The 21,295-nt window shown below is 46.3% G+C and overlaps 1 protein-coding gene across 2 annotated transcripts in view; it reads left to right on the top strand.

Moving 5' to 3' along the window:
* The window catches only part of LHFPL2 (LHFPL tetraspan subfamily member 2), a 106,486-nt gene that overhangs the window by 78,055 nt on the left and 7,136 nt on the right, over positions 1-21,295 (top strand). For both annotated transcript variants that reach the window (XM_026036632.1, XM_026036623.1), the window contains exon 3: positions 15,940-16,732. In XM_026036632.1, coding sequence (XP_025892417.1) covers positions 16,303-16,732 — 430 coding nt within the window. In that variant the 5' untranslated portion in view covers positions 15,940-16,302. The remainder of the gene's footprint in view (positions 1-15,939; positions 16,733-21,295) is intronic.

Raw genomic sequence — 21,295 nt, 5'->3', positions numbered from 1 at the left:
CCAAGCACCATCTCTGACCTCCCTGAAGGAAAGGTCACCTCAATATTTAAGTGCTTCACAATGGAGTTTCATTCCTGAAACATTAGAAATGTTGGCTGAAACTTGTGCAGGAAAATTCAGCCTTAGGCAAGCATCTGGCATGGAAAGTTTCAACCCAAACTGCTGTTTTGGCAAACTTGTAAGCAAAGAAAACATACTTTAAGAGTGGAAAATGTTGAATGATCTCTGAACTAGACAGAACTCACGTTTGGATAGATACAGGCAATCTAGGCTGTGGTATAAACTGTAGGTTTTTGTTCCCCTTGTCTATAAGGGGAGGCGCTTGGTCCTGCTGGGCTCTGCCCCTTGGCTCCGTAACGCGCCCGGGACCCTCCTGAGCGCCAGAGCGGTGCCCTTTACCACCAGAAATGCCTCAACTCGGTTAATTTGAGAGAATTGTAACTGAGTATAATTTTAGCTGAGAGTGTCATAGGTCTAGTCTTTAAAAGGAGTTGAGGCTCTTGGATCTTCTTCCACGCGTCACCTTTCTTAGGTATCTGGACCTTCTTGTTGCTGTCCCTTGACCGCTCAAATTTGTCTGCATCTTTTTCCAAAATGTAGAGCAAAGCATTGAGGGAGTGTGTGGAATCTTCAGAGTCCCGGTAATAGTATTAATGTATCACTGAATATTATCCTTGAATATGATCCATATATCCTTGAATTAGAAGCTTTAAGTTCAGTGACATTTTTTTCCCCCCTCACATGTTGTCTGAGTTCTGGCTGCTACTTGGTTGGGACCCATTTTGAACTTGAATCCTTTTCTATAGCACTCCTAGTTGTTCTTCACTTGGCACTTAAATATTTGATCTTTCTTTCTTGCAAGTTGCCCTTGCCTTTATTGAATGTTGTCTTTTTGGTTTCATGCTGTTTTATGTTGTTCTTTCAACAAATAACTGAATAATGGCCCGTGTTACCACCATTCCTGGATGCTTCAACTGCTTTTTTAAAATAAAAGCAAAAAATCATTTAGCATCTGACTGGGAGTGGGAGATAGGGGCACTTTTGAGGTGGAGGCTGTTTTATTCTCTTCCCTTCTTTTCTTCACCCAGACACATTCCTTGTCTGTTTGTCTTCAATTTCCTGAATATCTGAGCAAATATATATATAATTGATAAATCATCAATGATTTGGTGAGATGAGAAGGCCTATCTCATTCTCATATACCATTCCTGGCTGGGAAAGTAGGGAAGCTTTTTGTTTAACCAGTACCTGCCAAAACATGCTTTTAATGTCTTTTTCAGATATGTCCTTTCCCCTTGGTCTTCAAATCTTCTTTTGGTTGGTACTTTCTCATTAAGGAAACAGCTGGCTCTTCTCAAATATTTCAGTATAACATGAGAATAATTCAATGTAGACTGAATGTCTGATCGGACTCAACATAGTCTAATATTATATATATGGGTAATATTAATGTAGCGTAAGTATCTGCTTAAATGGTGAAGGGAAAAACAAGCATTGCTCTTTTTAAGAGAGGGAAGTGCTCAGCCTTTTGTGATATTCCAGACATTAAAATCAGGATGTGCCTGGCACAGAGTAACCCAGAGAACTGAGTTTCCCCATTACCTGTTTTCTTTAGCAGCTCGACTCCAGTGACTTCATGAGACGTGTTTATTCTTCTGAACTTTTCAAAGGTCACTCGTCATTTCAAGGGCTTTGTCAGAGATTACTAATCAGAGCTTCACTTCCTGAATACCAGACGAGGGGAGTAAAAACATAGTAACTGAGCCAGTTTGTTGTTTTGTTTCTAAGATTACATTTGTGGATGCATGTTAGTTCTCAAAAGAAGCTTGTATTCCTGTGATCAAATGGCAGGGCAAGTCTTATGGAAATGATGAGTTCATAAAATTTTGGCTATGTAGATAATTTTTTTTCCAATTATGCTGAGCATTTCTAAATATATTTTGTGAAATCTGTTTGCTCAGGAAAAAAACTGTGCAAACTTGCATTTTCAAAAGTTTTAGTTCGAGATCTCTGATATTTCTGCAGATTTTGTATTACGTGTTATGATCTTCTGGGTAACAAATCCAGACAAAGTTGGGAATTTTATCTTCAAATTTGTTCCCAAATTGTCCCCAATTCGTCTTTGAGTCAAAATAATTTGTCTTAATATTGTAATGGCTGCATGGAAACATTTACCAGTTGAAAGATCATCATCATCATAGTCTGTATCAATTTTGTGTTTTCAGCTGCAGTTATATTTCCCTGGGAGATAAATAATGTTATTCAATACAAGTTACTGCAGAATGTACCTGGCAAACCTTTCTAAAATAAGGCAAAACAAATAAAAAATACCAGTGAGTATTGCTTGGATTTTGCTGCTGATATCAAACGGGGTTTAATTTCTTCTTTCTGTACATGGGGTAAAAAGGGATGTGGGGGGGGGGCTCTCTGTTTTTCACAGCATAGTATTTGATAGCATGAGTGACACAGTCAACATTGGAATAACATTTTCCCCCCTCAACATATAGTGCTAAAGTATAACTTGGAATTAAATTATGTATAGTATTATTGTGTGATGTAACAATTTGTTCTGCAGTAATGCTTTGCTTGTAATTTGCTCAGGAAAGCTATAGTTTTTTAAAAGGGTGTTCTTTATATGCTAACTTACACAGGCAACTATGTACGTTCAAGTCAGCATAGGTGCTTTTAAGAAATGGTGCTGAAGGGCCAGTGTCCCCTGTTGTTCTGGGATCGATGCAAGCAGGACTTGTGTCTATAGAGGAAGAGGGGGGAAGGCAGGGAAAGGTTTTCAGGGCTGTTGCTCCCATGCCTGTCTTGCAGGCAGACCGCTTGGCCTCGACTGATGAGCTAGTGCTCCGTTGTGCACAGCAGAGCAGCAGCAACGCGGTTGAAGCAGCACTTGACCTTTTCCTTTGCTGCCGTGGAAAGCAAGAGAGAAGTGTAACAGTCATCCCTGTTCTTCTCCGGGTTGTGCTACTACAGAGGGGTTTGAAGGGTTTCAAAATCAACTTTGGGATCATTTTCAGCGTCTAAGCAGTTTGCTCACGTAATGATCATAAGGACATGACTTACGTCGGTATTAGGCAAAACTTCCATGAATCAGGATGGGGCAGTGAACTCGTGAGTGCTGCTTCCCTCGTTGGGCTCTGCATGGCAGTCTGGCCCTCAGGAAGCTGCCTTGGCCCCGACTAGAGGCCCGCAGCAAGCCAGGCCTAGCACAGGTGGTGCTTAGCGGTGTCATCAGCACACTTTGTTCTCTGAAGACAAAATACAGTGTAAAATGCACCGAGATATTGCTTGTCCCATACCTTTCCTGATCTTTTCCCCCTAAAGAAATGCCAACTTCAGCTCTGGGTATTAGCCTGTCTTTCTGAGGGAACATGGTACAGAGAGAAGAGACTCGTTACTATAATCTCATGTTCTTCGTAGACTGAAGAGGAATTTTTCTTGTAAGGATTTTTTTCACCTTGAATTTCTCTGCAAAAGTTCCTAGGTGTCCTATTTCTTGGTCTTAGCTGAGCCTGGACTGATTTTTATTTCCCAGGCTCTTCCGCATGCAGAGGTTAGTGCTGTGTTTGATAAGTTCCAGCCAGCACTGTCCATTCCTTTGCCTGCATTTCAATCAGCTGCTGTTTGTCTACAGCTTCCTGTAAACCCCAGAGTCACTTTCCTGGATCATCATTTAACATTCATATCATTACACTTTTTTCCCCTCCATATTTAGTGCTGATTATTGGTACAAGTCCCTATTTTTCTGCCCAAACAATGAGTCAGCCCCGCCAGGTGCAGCTGAAGGGGCTTCCCCCGGGCCGGTGCCCTTGGCCTTCCCGCATTCCTCCTGTTTCCCAGGAGTGCATCCCTGAGGTGTGCAGCTTTCCTGCACGGGCTATTGCAGCAGCTTGTGTTGGCCTCCCAGGAGGGCACTTTGCAGCACCGCTCGCTTCCTCTGCTTACTGGTTAATACTGGCTGCTTACTATTTCTTTTTGCCTTTTTTTAGCCGTATTTGCATGAAGACTTGGATGTTTTGCTGTTACTTTCCTTCCTCACCACACTTGCAACTGCTCCAGGTTTATTTTTAGCAGTTCACCTTATCTCTTCCTTGCATTCGCTTGTGGTTTAAGTATTTTCTGCTTATTGTTTCTTTTTATGGCTTCCTGAAGAAAAAAAAAAAAGAAAAAAGAAAAAAGAATCTTTAAACATAAATATTGGTTTGAAAACAAGGGAAGGAATTGTTTTTACTAGGTATAAGTGTGACCACCGTGTAAGCTTTACCCTTTCAGGCATACATGCCTAATGTAATCTAACCTGTCATATGTTTGGCTTTTTCTGCAAACAAACCAGCCAGCTTCCCAGGTACCTTTTCATACAATCTTGCGATAACAGCTCATAAAGAAAACAGAATCTGGCACGTGAAAGGCTTTCCCCATGTGAGGAGAAGGCTAAAGTGTGCTATTGTTGTTCTTGCAGCCTGTTTCACAGCGTTTTCAGCTGCTGCTGAGCCCTCTCACACACAGTGTCTGTGGGAGAACAGAGATTGGGGCTGCAGCATCTGCCTCCAGCACGGGGGCTGTGAGCGAAGCAGCGCTGCAGCCCCTGCAGCTGCAAGGCAAAATCTGGGGAGGGTTCTGGGTTAACCCAGTCTTCTAAACACTTCCAACTCATTTTTGCTTTTTTTCTGATAACTTTATGGTAGCCCACTCGCACCAGGCCAGGGCGGATCACCTGGAGAACCTCTTTTGGGCCTCACCGCTGTCCTCCAGCAAGGCCCTCTTTCTAAGAGAGCTGCAGAAGAATTTTGCAGCAGCGCTTGTATCATCTCAGATCACTCGGTGTTTTCACAGCTTCACTTCAGATGAGATCATTGGCCCAAGGAGTGAGTCAGTCCAGTTAGATCCTGCAGCGTATCCTGGCAGTGCTGCAAACCAGACCAGGCTTCTCAGAGAAGCTGTGAGAGCTTCTGCTCTTCTGAGTCATCCTGAGAGTCTAGAGGATACACAGGCAAAAGTGATTCCAAGAGCAAAGACCCAAAAAGGTTGACTCAAGGTTGGTTTTATTTTTTTTCCTCTTTTTAGTTTGCTAATGGAAAGGCCCTTGTATTTTACTTATCCCTTTGCCTTTTTTTGACCTCTAAAGTTCTATCTTACCCCAAAGCAGAAAGTGGATTCTAAAACTACCTGAAAATAAGTGGGAAAATAATAATAATATACGGATAAGAATACACTAGAAGTGTATTATTATATGAAAAAAATAATCCACCGGTTGCCAACCAGTGCATTTTTAGAATCTATTCCACATAAAGCACAAAACTGTCAATTTATGTTGTACACAATGAATTAAACTTTAACCCCCACCCCCACATACACATAAATAAGCTGTTTCTTTTTACATAACTAAGATGACATTAACTAAACACAGATAAATACATTTTTTTTCTCTTCTGTATAGCATTAAGTATCGTTTGCTGTGATGAGAAAGGAGCCTGCTGTGCAGTTTTGGCCCCCAGGCTCTGAGGTGTGATGAGCTGGGTGAAATGCAGACGGTGCTGGGAGCCTCGGCGGGGAGGGCAGGCAATGTCGGCTTCGTGTGCCCAGGAGCTGCTTTGTGCCCATTTGGACTGGGTGCTAGAATCTGCAACCCGATTGCTGTGTAGAAGTTCAATTGCTAGGAAGCTTAGATTCCTATTTTTCCTCTGTTTTAATAAAAAATAAATGCATTTCCTGATTCAGCTTTAGTGCTGCAAGAGTAGAAAGCTATGTTATAAGGTGAAAGCCTTTGCAAGTTCTTTGTAGTTAGGGCTTTGTATTGCATGCCCCGTGTGCCACACAGCTTGATTTTGCAGAGTTCGGGAGCTCAGGCAGGGGTGGCAGTCAGCAGCCCTGGAAAGCATTGCTGTGTGTTAAGCAATGGTTCATTCAAAACAAAGCTCTGCTGGCAGGGAGCCCACCTGCTGACCTGATAGCATGGACCTTTTACTCTCTACCTGCATATTCTGCATATTTTTGTCCTATGCACATTTACATAGTCTGGTAGATAATTTTACTTTGTTTTCTTTCCTAGCACTTTGGGCAGATAACATGTTGTTACTCAACAATGGGAGAGTATAAGGCTAAATGTTTTGGTTTGCATGTGATTTGCTCAGTAAATTCCACTTTAGGCTGATTTCATATATATACATATATATATGATTCCACTTTAGGCTGATTTCATATATATACACACCCAATTCCACTTTAGGCTGATTTCATATATATTCATATATGTATATATATGAAATCAGCCTAAAGTGGAATTGGGTGTGTATATATGTATACATGTGTGTATTTACATGCACACACGCACACATGCATACACAAGAGTAGTAAGACTGCCCTGGTCTGTTAAAAATTTCCCCTATACTTTTTGAAATGTTTCGGTCATGTTTGATGAGAATATGTTTCCGATTTCAGTCATGTTTGATGAGAATAGATTTTGCCCAAATATCTCATACCTCCCTGAAGGAAACATGTTTTAACTCAGTGCAACTTGTATTTGTGCCCAGAAGGTCCTAGAGGCACCAAAGCTGCAGTTAGTGGTCAGGCAGCAGCAGTTTTGCAGCCCACAGAACTGCACATTTATCCAGTGCAAGTGGCAGCCCCTGAGAAGTGCTGGTGTAAGGAAGGAGAAGCAAAGAGGAGAGAATTGGCTTGAATGTGCAGGACGGCTGTGTGGTATCCACAGCAGACAAGTGCTAAGATTCCTCGTGGAATCCGGTGATCCTTCTTGTCCCAGCTGGCTGGGATGAGGGTAGTGGGACGAGCTCCAGCTGCTCTCTGGGTTCTGGTCCCTTGGGACTCCACAGGGTGGTGCCAGGTCACCTCACCGGGGCTGACTTAGCGTTGTAACTCTACACTATTCATGTCCTCTTCTGGAAGTATAATAGAAAACTCATTGCTGGAATATTGCAACCAATCTGTTTGGCTCTCTTACAAAGAATTTCCCCCAGAAAATAAAAAATCATTTTAAAGCAATAAACTGGCCTTAGAAATCAGAAATCAGCCATTTTTAGTATTTGATAGTATGATCTCATCTTTAAAGCTGAGATTATTAAGAAGCTCACCTTAACTCTGATGAATTTTTTAGAAGTGGGAGAGCTTGTTTTGAGAACTGGAAGCAAAAGTTTTATCAGGTAAAGATTTCATGGTCATTAGATGCTAGGAGAAGTTACCCATGTAAGAAGAAGGCAGTTTCACCTTTGGAATTCCTGAGTTAAATTCCTTTAGCGGGTCAGGGTAAATGGTCACATTGCTGTTACCAGCAAGTGTTAATAGCAGTTGTGCAGCTACGTGAACCAGGCAGTTTGTGTGAGAACATGACCCACTTGTGTATTGGGTAAAAACTGCAAGCAGGAAAATAGGCGAATGTTGGCACAGGGGAGCTGTTGATGTGGGGAGACCATTGTGGGTTTGCAGGCTGTGATTATGAGTAGACTGCTGATACTTAAATGTTTGGTCTATATTGATCTGATTTTCTCTTTATTCGTAAATTCTAATACTGATTTATTCAGATCTATTTCATTTTGCCTGTAATAAAAATGAGGTATTTTGCTAGGTGGGCATACGGGGAATGGAAGATAAATTCTGTAATTTGTACCCGTGTATTATAGAGAAACAGTTAACACTGTTAAGTGAGTTTGCAGGCGAATCTGTATTTCCTGACGTGATGGACAGGCTGCCAGGGACTGTTGCTGGGAGTGTGTCTAATTCAACAGTGAAAATTGTATGGAAACAAATTACAGGGTAGTAATAGAACTGTTGCTCACTCATCAAGCAGGTTAAAGTTGTTGGTGGAGCATCACTTGTCCTTGGTCATAACTACTAGAAAATCAGGGATCCTCTTTTAGCCAGTGAGTAAAGGCAGTAGATTCAAAGTTGGCCTTCCAAGGGTGACAAGGAAAGCTGCTGTGTGACCCTGAGCTTATCCCAACCCTACGGGTCCCTAATACCAGTGCTCAGGTTCGGGTCGCAGTGTTGCCACCGGCTTGCAGGGGTTGCACGTGTCTAGTGCCAGAAAGGAGCTCTGGTGATTACCAGTCTGACAAGACAAAACACATAGACTAGCCACAAAATCTAGCACGTGATTCAACTCCGTCAAAGCAAAGTTGACTTTAGAATTGAATCCGTTTGCTAAAGGCATTTATTTCCTTTAGTTTCTTTCTCTAAAATGTTTTTCTTCCAGCATTTGACTTGTTATTTTAGATTTTCCCAAGCCTTTTGCAGTGAGATTCCATTTAAGTTTGAAACCAGAACTAAACTTATCGTTTCCATCATTATTAATTAACAAAACATGCAGCATCGACCACGTCTATTCTTCTTTCTCAGCTATGGTTAAGTGGTTAGACGTTGCTAATGCCAAAATTCATATTCAGTAGACTATTGCAGATATGTGTTGCCTTTTTTTCAGAATAAAGAAATGATTTTTTATAAGCTTTTCTCAGGTTATGTGATCGAATAGGTAGTGCCCAGGCCTTTCAGATGTCTACGCATTCCTTCTTCCTGGAAATATGACAGTTCTGGTCTTTCGTGACCTATTTAAGTTATCTCTCGTCAAGCTGATTCTCCCGTGCTCTAGGGTCAAAGGAATGATAGTGTTTGTTCAAGAGGGCTGTTCCTGTGACGTATGCCAATTGTGCAGGTTATTTTGCTGAGTCACTGATCTTTTTTTCTCCCTTCTAAAGGACGTTTCATTTTCAGTTTGAATTAAGAAGAAAATAAATCAGGTTCTCCATCTCCCAGGCTCATCTTTAGCTGACCTTGTAGGTGAGCAGTTTGCAGAGCTGCGTTGTTCTGACCCACGGCCCCTTCAGCATCATGGGCCCGGTACATGGTGCAGCCTGAGAGCACTGGGTAGCTGTGGTGTGACTTGTTAGCTTGAGACTCTCTGCAGGGACTGCTGTAAAAGATTGGTTTGGGGTATATCCAATGAGTAGTAGTTGGTGGAAAATATGGTTACAGGATTACTGCATCTTTGAGACCTCCTGGGGACTTGCGATAGCAAAAGAGCAACTCACCTACATGCCAAGCTGTGTTTGCTTTGCAGCTGTAAAGGAAAGAAACTGGAACTGGTTCCTCTGTGATAATTGCTAAAATCTTTGTTTGTTGAGGAGCAAAGGCTCTGATGCAGGTGCGTCTGTCTTGCCTAAAGATATAAGGGCCCAATGTGGTGATCCATGCAGGATCAGCTGACTCCTATTTCTTAAACTTGTTTGTCCCAAACAGCATCTCGTCCCTTCCACTGAGAAGACTGTTCCTTCCTAAGCAGCCAGAGTGTCTTTGATCTCTTGTGTTCACGAGGCCTTTCCTGTCCTAGTATTGTCTTTTCAGCAAGCAATTCCCTAGTGCTTGCTAAGAAGTGCCATAATTGAGTCATTCTTTCCTCTCGTGATTGTTTTTCTCACCAGCCTCTTATTAAACAACAACCAATACGTGTATATAGTAAATAACTTGGTACAATATTCATAAATTATTAAAAGCTGCTCCAGATCTGTCACAGTGAACTCAAGGGAGTAAATTGCTTTACACAAGAAGAGATTCCACGTTCTTCTGGGCTGATGCCCTAGCTCATGTACACACTATTAACTATTTAAACAGCAAAAGCCTGGCTTCCTTTTAAGGTAAAAACCCTCAGTACAAAAATAGCAAGGATTTCTTTGCTACCAAATATTAGCAGTGCTTTCCTCCTGGCTTCCCCTTTTCTTTCTAGCCACCCATTTTCTCTCTCCTCCTGAAAAATTCTTTAGAAGTTGTCATTAGAGTTGTTACAAGAAATAATTACAACCCAGTGAATAATCTGGGTCTGCTTGGCAGATGTGATATTGTAGGTAACTGGAAAAGGAAGGGGGCTTCAGATGAGACTTTAATATTGTGCCTTCAGTGACCTAGTGAGGAATGAGAGCAAGCAAGCTTGCTGGTCCACTCCCAGTTGGTAAATTCCTGAGGAGTTAGGCTATCAGGAATTGTAGCCAAGATTGCTCCCTCAGTGATGATTTTTTATGGGATGTGTAATTTTCTCTTGAGAGCCCAACAATAGAAATACTACACATTAGCTTTTCTTTGCCTTGTAAGTTTTAATAAATTTTGGAATTACAGCAGATCTCAAATAAGTTTTCAAAACATAGTGTGATGGCTCTAGGTTTAAGGAATTTTGTAAGTCAATAAATAAGGAGCAATGGAACAAATCTCCTGCTTGAGAATTTGCAGTTCAGACTTGGAGATGTTGCAAATCCAAGTTAGTTGATCTCTCAGTGGGGGGGCAAAATGCAGAGTTTTGGCTGGATGAGGAAAGAGAGAAATTAATCCTGTGTTTAAACCTCCCCTGCAGTTGGTCTGAAAATTTGGAAACTCTCATTCTGCTCGTGATTTTTCAGTGATGTATTGGCCCCGTTAAAGTCAGTGGGAGATTTGCCACGGGTTTTAATGAGATCAGAAAGAGAATAGTACATCTGCTTTTTTAAAGCTGGAGATAAGTTTCATATTCCCTTCTTTTACAGTGATGTATTCTAGAAGAAAATCCACCCGTAATTAGATGGCTTTTTCACAGCACAATAGCTCCCGAGCAAGAGGGGATGGCCTCAGGGAGCGTTCACTGTGGGCTGCTCCTCTTCACCCGGTGGGGTACAGAGGCTTTTGGCACCTGAGGGACGGGAAATAGTTTAAGATATCACATCTACAAGCTCTGTCTTTGACAAGAAAGGGCTGAAATAAGCAGGGTATCCTTCGAAATAGAAGGAAAGGAAATATGGAACTGATTATGGTACTTCAGTGAGCTTTATTTGCAAAATATCTTAGTTGCATTTCACCTCTTACTATCAGCCAGCAGGATTCAGACATGATGCACCATAAGTCTGTGTTCCTTCCATTACCAGTGAACCTCCAGCAGGTAGATACATCCAACACAGGCAAATGTCTGCTCTTTTTCTGTTTTTGTTTTTGTTTTTTTTTAATTTGCAGGTGAAGTCTAGTCAGCAGTTTGCTTTCCATCCCCCACATAACAAGGAGACCTCGCAGCCTGGACCCTGGGAGGCGTCCAAGGGCCCTGCTCCCTCCTCGGCCAGGTGCTTTTCCCTCAGAGCAGCTGGCGCCAGCAGAGCCCTGGGCGACCGGCAGAGGCGGCTTGTGCTGAGCCATTGTGCCCGCTGCTCCTTCCTTAACTTCCATCCCGGGCCTCCCGTGGCAGGGAGAGGCAGTGGTGGTGCCTCTGCTCCCACACCTAAGTGTGCGGGTAGTAAGGAAGTGTGCGGGTAGCAATGCAGAGGTGCCGCTCCGGTGAGAGGAGCTGGCTCGTGGCGGTCCCCTCTGAGAAGCGGCGCTTCCAGGGCAGCGCCCTCTCAGTCTGCAGCTGCTGTTCCTCAGTAAGCTCTCTTCCTTCCCTGTCCCTGGGATAACAAAGCTGTTTTCCGCTTATCACTCCCCCAGCAAATGAATCCGCGCTAGCGCCCTTGCCACCCGCTCCCTCGTGAGCGGGTCCCCGCGCAATGCGGCGGCTCTCCCGCTCGCTCGGGAGCAGTGCCCGGGAAAGCGGGAGCCGGGCCCGTACGTTCTGTGCCTCTTAAGTTATAGGATGCTAGAGCTTGTGTTTTGCAAACCAAGTTTAGAAATTCCTCTGCGTAGTTGTGTTTTGGACTATACCAAGCTTTAGAAGAAAAGGTCTAATTGTGCCTGCATTTATTTTATAAATTGGGGCTGTTTCAGCAGTCTGTGTGGCCTTCCATTCAGCTGTTTGTTTAAGCCAAGCCAAAAGCCACTTATCTAAAGATGATTTATCCTTGCTCTTGAGCTGACAGAGTCAGGCTGGGAAGCTGGTTTCCAAGGCTGAGGATGAGCCCTCTGTCTCCAGGCAAAACCAGGGGGGGGGATATTGAGAACTGGCCACAAGGTACTTGGGGGTCTCTTGTGCTTTGCTTGTAGGACACCTTTTTAAAACAAACACCAGTGGCATGTGATTGACTCAGACTTGAACTTTGCAGCTGTTCCTTCCTATTCGTGCGAGATGCCAAAGCAAAACTCTGGAGCTCAACTGCTCTAAACTTTAAAACCAAGTCCTTAATTCAGATATTTTAATTTGGGTCAGCTTCTAAGTTTTTAGTTTTGGCAGCTCAAGCAAAATGGAGGCAAGTGTGTTTCTTCATCTCGCTCAGAAAAAAAGAAAGATTTTACCTCTTTACTTAACATATGGTAATGTTATGTAGTAAGAGATGAGCAGAGTTTTCTCACTAAAAGGCAACAGTTGGATATTCTTAGCTAGAAATGTGTAATACAACTGAGGCAGTTTGACAGATATGTATATCTGTCAAAATTGTGTCTAAAGAGGAAGATATTTTATGATAGTTTGTCCTGGGTGATTAAAATAACCAGCAGGGTGTGAGTCCTTGCCTTCAAGGCGAGTTTTATCCTCTGTGCACGTGGCGAGGGGGCTGGTGCCTTTCAGCTGCAGTGGCGGTTGCTGACGGTGTCGGGCAGCAGCGTTTGGCTCTGGTGGAACAGGCTGAGGGGCCTTCGGCCGCTCGCAGGCAGCAGGAGCCACAGGAGCAACCCGGGAGAGGCCGACGTGTCTCGGGGCTGAGCCTGAGAGAAGGCAGCTGCTGCCTCGGTGAGAATCTTACTGAATGGGTTAATACAGAAGGGGTTAAAGCCCTGGTGTACGTGTTGAATTTGGACAGAAAATTCACACAAATTCACACAAATATCTTGACAGTCGTTCAGAAGTGGATATTGAGTGGCGTGCTGTGAAGAACATGCAGTTCTAGTAGGGAGAAGACTTGCCAAGGGACGGAGAACTGGGAGGAGGGAGAAACAGTTAATGTTCAGCCTCCGAGAGCGTAGCTTGAGTTTATCGAGCAAAGAGTGGGAGCAGAGGGGTGAGCAGGACGCTGGCAGGGGCTTTGTGAAGTACAGCAATGTGTAGTGTCACCTATTGCCAAAAACACTCGGAGGCTGAACGTGAGGTTCCTGCCAGGAGCGATGGGAGAAGTGGGTAGCTGCGTCTTTGAACTGAAGGCTTGGGAAGGAAAAGGTTAACTAACTACACCAGCAAGTCTGACCTGCAGTTATCTCCAGAGCTTTATCTGCAACCCTTGCAACTTGCCTCCTGACAAGTCTCCCCGAGGAGCAGTGCCCTGACTGGCTGTTGCTCTGGTCTGATGTGCTGGGCAGACTGCTGTCCCCTTGCCCCGGGGAGGGCTGTTGTGACAAGGGCGTCACCTGCACGGGAATCGGTTTGCGCGGGAACACAGTTGGGAATTCACACGTTGGTCATACTCTGCTCTGGAAATGTGTTTCATAGTGGAATAAAGTGCCAGTCAGCTGGGAAAAGCTGACTTTGACCGCCAAGTGCATTCTCTTAAACTCTCGTTAACGGTGACCTTTATTTACTTGCCTGTGTTCTATATAGGGGTTTGGTATGTTGCTTTGCAAATTGTATATCCTAGTGAAGTGTTAAGATTTGACACTACCTCCATATCAAGTTTTGACCAGACTAATGTGTTGACTTTCCTGGAGATACTGTGTTTCAGTGTGTTACCATTGCTTTCGCTTGTTTTTAAAATGGGCAAAACTCAATTGTTCAGCTGGAATTTCCACCCCTTAAAGTAAATAGGAACTTTGTTCTCATCCGCAATCTCATTCTAGAAACATGTTGTTATTATTATTATTACTATTATGATGATGATGATGATGTTCAGCAGGAGCAGTATAAGCTCAGCTAGGGCTGCCTTTTAACTGTTTCTTCCCTTGCTCCTGAAGTGCAGAAGGATAGTTGCAAAAACAAGGGCTTTGCGTGGTTTTCTTTGCTAAAATGTAGATTCTAGACCATTTGGGAACTAACTTTTCTTAAATAAAACGAAAAAAAAGCAAAGCAGTTATTAATTTCTCTGTCAATGGTGCTGATGACATCAGAGGAATGTAGGATTGTAGTGGACTTTCCCTACATTCCACTTTGCATTTAAAGTGGAAATACTGAGAGAATTAACCGCTTTTGGCAGACTAACACGTCAGCTCTGTTGTTTCAAAGGGTGTATTCGAGTCATCGGTGTGTCAGGCTCATTGAAAACCTCATGCTCCTCTCAGCTATTCCAGAAAAAAAAGGAAAGTGCCCAGAACTATTGCCTTAGTGTAGCTAAAAGCACAAATAAATGTTATGCCTTTTTTAACATGTAACTAATTTCTCTTTCAAGTACTTTTGTATACTTCTCAGCTTTGCCAGTGATAATAGAGAAGTTGAACATTGTAAAGTCTACTCTAAGCCACATAAAATATCAAAGGAAAATATGCAGGAGGATATATCAGCAAAACCAAAGAGACAATGAGTAACATAGAAATAAGGGAGTCAAAGTTGGTGGTGTGGCAGCATAAACCCACAGTGTGGGTAGGACTGCAGAGGAGAGGAGAGCACTGGCATCGTTCACCAATACGAGTGTAGGGGAGGGCAGAATTCCTGGATGAAATTCTGAACTTGTCAAATCCAGGGGATATTTTTTGCTTTTGCATTTAGTGGGATTGAGATTTGACTGCTGACCTCAGAACCCCTGTGAAATTAAATAACTCCATTACTCTTTGACAAGGCTGAAAGCTTTGATACAAGAATAAGATTTTTTTAATTTTATCTTTAATTTTTTTTGGCATCCACTGAACATTTCCTACTTGGCAGCCGCAGTGACAAGATAGGGTTTGGGTAGTTGAGGCTTTTGCCTCAGTTGACCATTAGCATCTGCTCGTTTTGTGAGGAAGCCTTGAGCGCTATGCGGGCACCACGGCTGTGTTCCCTGCTTTCCCCCCTGTCTCAAGTGACACGTTTCAAGTTCAAGCACGGCCACGTATGCAATGATCCATTTGTTGTTTCTAGCACAATATTTGGATACAGTTTAGATGTGCTGCAATCTTGGATTGCCTCTTGCACTGAGATACGTATAACCCTGGGAATGTCGTGAGCTGCTGCTCAAAGGCAGCATGGATGCTTAGGGAAAGCCCTGGGGAATCTCTCTGCTGCGGTCCCAGCCTGCAGAAGGTTATGGAAGGAGCAGACTTGGGGGAGTGAAGAATCTTGTAGCTCCATAGCAACCTCTCTAGCTGGGGCCATTGGTGGCTTGGCAGTGAGCGGGACATTTTTCTGTAGATTCATATTTAAGCAGCGTAGGTCGCCCTAAGGCTGCCAGCATCAGCATTAACGCGGGCTGAGACGTTGCATACCTGCAGGAGGATCGCTCTGCTCAAACCCTGCGCTAGGCTGAGCAGAAGTGGGGATGTTGTGCGATGTTGTGCAACCCGAGTTGTGCAGAACGGCTGCCAAGCTCCCAAGCCACGGGCTGCGTCACCGTCCAGCCGCCGCTTCCCGGTGGGCGGACTGTCCCCAGCTGTAATCCTGTTTGTCTCCTCTTGAGACACAGGCTGCCTCGCAGCGAGGAGCAGCCATCTGGTTCCAGCAGCGCTGGAAAGGGAGCTTCATTCATTGCGCCCGGCTCCCTGCCCTGCTGTGGGTGCTGAGGGCTGGGCTGCTCCGTGGGGTCCCGCGACCAGAGGCAGGGCAGCGATTCGGCAGAGTTGCCTCCCCTTAAACTGCCTGCCCAACACGTACGGACACTTTGCTGGGTGGCTGCCAGAGCCCTGGTTATCTCAGCGAGGGGAAGAAGACACTGAAGAGGTGGGAGTGGTGGTGGCAGTGGGTGGGCGCCTGTGGTGCTGCCGAGACCTTTCTCGCAAAGCCGGGTGGGACAGAGCAGATCCTGTAAGAACAGCCGGGCGGCAGGAGAGCGATCGCTCCCTTGGGATGGAGCTGGGAGCTTTCCAGCAGACTCCCTTTGAACGGCCCTTTCGGAAGCGCTGCAGGCGGCTGCAGGACTTTGGCTCCTTCCCGGGACGCGGAGGCTGCGCCCAGCCCTTCTCCTCATGCTGCTGTGTTCTCTCTTGCAGGTGTGTAATGTCAGCCTCATGGGCAGTCCTGCGGCCGTCCCTGCCGCCTGGGAGTGTCACGCGCTACTATGAACCTTAGGGAAGAAACGTGCACTTCGGAGCTCAGCATCGGGACAGGAGAGAGCAGAAGCCACGCAGAGAGAGCAAATGACCGTTCTGCACGCAAAACTTGGGGCAGTTAACTCTTCCTCCTGAGAAATATTATCTTGGCTGTTGCGAGAGAACTGAAAAAGCAGAACAGGAACAGTGATTTTCTTGGAGAAAAAGAAACTTTTTTTTTTTAACCTCTTTAATTTAAGTTTGTCCCTCGTGCCTGGATTTAAGGCTGTCAACTGCACTGATCGCCAGCGCCGGACCCTCAATATGTGTCATGTCATTGTGACGTGTCGCTCGATGCTGTGGACGCTGCTGAGCATCGTGGTGGCCTTCGCGGAGCTCATCGCGTTCATGAGCGCCGACTGGCTCGTTGGCAAAGCCAAACCCCTGGGCTCCGAGGAGACGGGCAGCGGGGCGGGCGGCGCGCGGGAGCCCTACCGCCCCACGCTCGGCCTCTACGGCCGCTGCACCCGCGTCTCCCACATGCAGATCTCTCGGCGGGACACCCTCTGCGGTCCCTACGCCGAAAACTTCAGCGAGATTGCCAGCGGCTTCTGGCAGGCCACTGCCATCTTCCTAGCCATGGGCATCATGATTCTCTGCGCCGTGGCCTTCGTGTCCGTCTTCACCATGTGCGTGCAGAGCATCATGAAGAAAAGTATCTTTAACGTCTGCGGGCTGCTACAAGGGATTGCAGGTAGGCTTGGAAAGCAATGGAAAAAATGTTTTGTGTGTGCGCCATTCAGCTGTAGAAGGGCAGATTGTGTCTGTCTAGGGGCTGACTGCATTTGATGGACACAAGAGCCGTTCCATAGGTTGCTGTGCGTTTAAACACAGCTGAAATTCATAGCTATGCGGCTTGTAACGCATTGATGTTGGCAGCAGGATCGCAGCCAGAATGGACTGACCACGAGTTCTTCTGTTTGCCGTTCAGGTTTCTCTCTCTCTCTCTGGATGTGTGTCAGTAACAAGAGCGTCCCTCCTTTGTCCTGGGCAGAGAGCAAAGGTGATACCAGTGCGAAGGGAGAGCGCGTCCCATTGGCTGCTCCAGTAGTTTTCCCTTGGAGCAAAGGCAGCTCCGTGTGTCTCGGGCTTCCCACCTGCGGGGAGGGTGAATACCCACCCCGGTGGGTGGAAACAGCTTCCGGAATCCTACGCTCTCTTCTCCCAGTTTCATGTGAAACCACCTGCTTCCATGGCAGAAGGGTGACAGCACCTTCTCATAAACTTGCCTTGAGCCAGGTTGTTGTGGAGGGGAGCTCAGTGAGTTTATGTCTTTGTTATTCAAATGTTAGCTTTACTCTGAGTCAGCAGTTGTGACTGTGTGTATTACAGAAATGAGGGGACTGCTAGGTAGATTGAGACTGGAAAACGGAACTGGAGCAGTTCCTGGAGTTGTCACTAGTGAGAATGGAAAGATCCTGTCCCCTGTGCAGGGTTTTTATATTTTTTACTATTTACCTGAGATCGTTTTAAGGAAAAAAATCTCTGTCTTAGAACTCTGGCAGTCCTCAGAGAAGCTGCAAGGCAGGAGGGGATGAACAGGACCACCTCCTCCCTCCTTCTTTTGGTGCCTTTGAACAGTTATTTTAAAATCATAAAGTAGTTTTGTTGAACCCTTTTAACTTGCTTGTTCTGCTGTTGGGTTGCAGAATTCGCCAGCCGCCGTGTGGCAGCTGAGCAGGTGGGCAGGTCACCTGGCACATCACAACTAGCAGCGGGGCTTGGCGCTGTGCTTTCCTATCTTGCCACTGCATAAATAATCCAGAAAAACAGGCTTTGAGAGAGAATATTTTATCTTTTTTATTAGAGGTGAAAGGAGGCAGGAGCAGTTACCTCCATAAATAGGAGGCCACGTTACCTCCATAAATAGGAGGAGACGTTAGGCCACGTCAGACCTGGGTGTCTCTTGAGAAGGTCCTTGCAGTGCTGGTGCCATTTCCAGGTATTTATAAATGGCCAAACATCAAAATCTTCAGGAAGTTGTTTCCTGTATCATAGAAGACTGTTCAGAGACCACTTATTTCTGTGAAGGTATGTGCAAAAACAGGTTAACATTTTATTATCAACTAATTGTACCCGCAAAGGGAACCAGGGCTCCGGAATTGAACAACATGGCAGGTGAAGCATTTCTCATACATTGGAGATGAAAGCTTTGTGGAGCTGTATGGAGAAGGGAAGCACTTCCCTCCACCTAATCCAGATGAATGCCACAGTGCGAAGCTGGGTAGCTGGAAGGTCACGGCGCTGAAGCTGGTGCTCTGGGAAGCAGCTGCCAGTGTTCGCAGCCAGGCGCCTTATGGCCAGCGACTCGTTTTCTCAGAATTAATTTTATTGGGTCCGCTGCTGCTTTTGTGCCAGTAGCATTACAGCATCTGCTTGCTTAGCTGAAAGTGTGTTCCTTGTGACTTACTACAGCTTGTGATTTCATCTTCCTTAGTTTTTGTGTTTTGGAAAACACTTCAGCAAGTGCTTCCAGACAGACAGTCATACACATGGTTTCCATGCAGGAAATGGATGCCTTGCAATCCATGCAAGGTTTTGTGTATCTGGACTCATGTCCTAGCCAGAGAACAGCTAGATACAACCCTACCCCATTGTCTGAAAAACGTTCTTTTAAATGTGACCTTTTTCCTTAACAAATGTAAGAAAAGAATTCACAAGTCAGTTTGTTTATCAGTGTATGTCAGTGCAATATTTTCAAATATGTCAAATCTCTCGTTTTCAAAGATGACATGACCCACAATAGAGTCATCTACAGGAACTCAAGAGTTTTGCAGCCTTAATCTCATTTAAAATCTCTATATCTTTGCTATGGAGATTTAATATAATTACAAACATACAGCCAGTTAATTTATCCCTGGAATTCATCATGAAAAAACAGTAACAGGCAGCAGATCTATCATTCCTGTGCAGCAGCACTGGCTGTGAGCCGGCTGGTGCCTGAGGTGGAATTGCAGAGCTCCAAGCTGCATCTGCCCCCGGTACAACCGCTGCCCTCGGACGTCGGTGCAAGGGAACCTATCAACAAACCTGGTCCAGGGGGTTTGTTTGCTGCAGAAAGCCAGGAACACAAAGCTGTAAAAGAAGAAGATATGGCTCTGTTTAAAGTCCTGAAATTCCTTTGGAGTGGAGCGGGACTTTTACCGCTTGTTTTTAGACAGCAGCATCTTTTGTTCTGAATATGTAGAAATGGGAATTGGCGGTCATGATTTTCGGGCTTTTTGAGGATGGTTTCATCTAGAAAAGAATCTTTTCTTTGCAATAGAGAAAGGAGCCATATAATTAAGCAGCTAATTATTACCTAGCAGCAAGAAGTCCAGGCAGTCATTAATTTGAATGCCTTTTTAGGGCAAATATTCTATTTTTACAGCCGATGAATCATGTGAAATGCAGAGGCTAGGAGAAGCAGTAAGCTTTATATAACAGTTGATAAGAAGGAACTCAAAGTAAACTTTCACAGTAGTCACTTAATAAGTAAGTGATGGGGGGGGTCCCCTATTGACATGTTGCAGGGTGACTACACGGTAGTCGCACACGGTGTTCACAAGCCTTGCTTGCTGTGCCCGGCTGTGGGATGTGAGCGTGTCCCTGTTCTCAACACCATCCCGGGGTAGTGCCTGGTGCCCCTCCGAGTGGTTAAACGTGATTTTGTTGCGGGAGAAGCTGGGGGAACGTGGTCGTCTCTCCCGCCGCTCGGCGCTACCGCAGCGGGCTGTTACCGGGCAGGGAACTCGGCCTCCGGCCCGGGGATGGCGGAAGGGCCCTGGCGAGGCCGGAGACAGCCCTGGCCATGCCGATGGGATGCGTGTCCGGGCGTAGGTGCCAGCGGGAATGCGGCAGCGAGGCCGGCAGCGCCTGCTGCGCGCCCAGGGCTCTGAGGGCAGCGCCCGTGCGGGGCTGCTCCCGCGGGCAGAGGCCTCTCCCGAAAGGCCGCTTGAAGCAGCCAGGAGACACCGAGAGCTTCCTCGGATCCTCTCTCCTGTGGCCTGGGCACACCTGGCAGATTTGGGGCCCTTGGCCCAAGGAGTTTCTCCCGCGGGACCTGAGTTCTCCCTAACGCTGTCCAGGAGACATCTGAACTTCTTCCCATCCCATGTGAAGGGTTTACAGCACAGGCTTTGCATTCTCCTCAGAGAGCGCTGAGGTTTCCTCAACATTTCCCCCTATTTTCTTCCTTGCCAGTGCTGCCTTCTGTGCTTCTGCCTTCTCTGCAGGGCAGGTTTCTCCCGGCGCTTGTCCCGCTCAGCCACAGACAGCGCGGCCTCTTTCCACAGCCCTCTCCCTTTCCAGCTGCCTACACAGCATCTCCTCTCTTCTTCTGTCCTGTCTGTGCCCTCGTCTCCCCTTCCCTGGGTGGCCGCTCCTGCCTCCTCATGCCCTGGCTGGGATCGCTTGTGGACTGCTTTGTTCTGGAGCCAACACAATCCCCTGAATCCCTGTTTCACCCTCATATGCAGGGAAGCCTTGTTGCAGTATCCTACAACACAGGGATGACACTTGGTTTGAATTCAGCTGTGTCTATAACAGCGTGTTTGTGCTGCTGGAAGGGTTGGGTTTATGTCTCTTGCACTAGGACAGTCTAGTGTGTTGTATTTATTAATCGTCGGGAGTTTGGGGTGATGAGGAAGGTGATGGAGACCATGTGAAGGTGGAAGAGCCACGTGGGATTGCTCCTGGAGTGTATGAGGTAGGCGGCGGATGTGCCGAGCGATTCCCGGGAGGATACGGGGGGAGGAGAAGGGCAACCCGGGGCTTGGCCGCTGGGTGCGTGGGGAGGGCTGAGGAAGCCGGGGAGGAAGCAGGAGCGGAGCCAGGAATCCCTGCGGAGAGGGGGGAAAGGCAAAGGGCGCCGCGGGCGAGGCGCAGGCCGGGGGCTGCGGGCGCGCGGAGCGTCGCCGCTCTGGGCCCTGGCCGGGGCAGGAGAGGGGCGGCAGCAGCGAGGGACGGAGCGCCCGCCCACGCCTGCCTTTCTGAAACGCGGGGCACGCGCTTTCCTGGAAGCAGGCTTCCCCTTGGATTCCGCTTGGGATTTTTCTTTTCTCATGCCAGGGTTGTGCATTGTTGGGGTGGAAAAAGAGAACGGGGAGGGAAGGGATTTGAAATGGAATCCCTGAAGTCCTGATCAGGGGGCACAGGGTGTGTGTAACCCGCATGGCCGAGCCCGGAGCTCCGCGGGGACGGCCCTGCTGGAGCTAGAGGGCGAGTGCGGCTGGAGTGGGCGCCTGCCGAGCGCCAGGGGCGCCTTGGGTGCCCTGAA

This window comes from Nothoprocta perdicaria, unplaced genomic scaffold (assembly GCF_003342845.1).
Source record: "Nothoprocta perdicaria isolate Ctin4 unplaced genomic scaffold, notPer1 scaffold_1, whole genome shotgun sequence".
Taxonomy (NCBI): Eukaryota; Metazoa; Chordata; class Aves; order Tinamiformes; family Tinamidae; genus Nothoprocta; species Nothoprocta perdicaria.
Note: the sequence above shows the minus strand (reverse complement) of the source record. Positions and strands in the feature narration are given on the sequence as shown.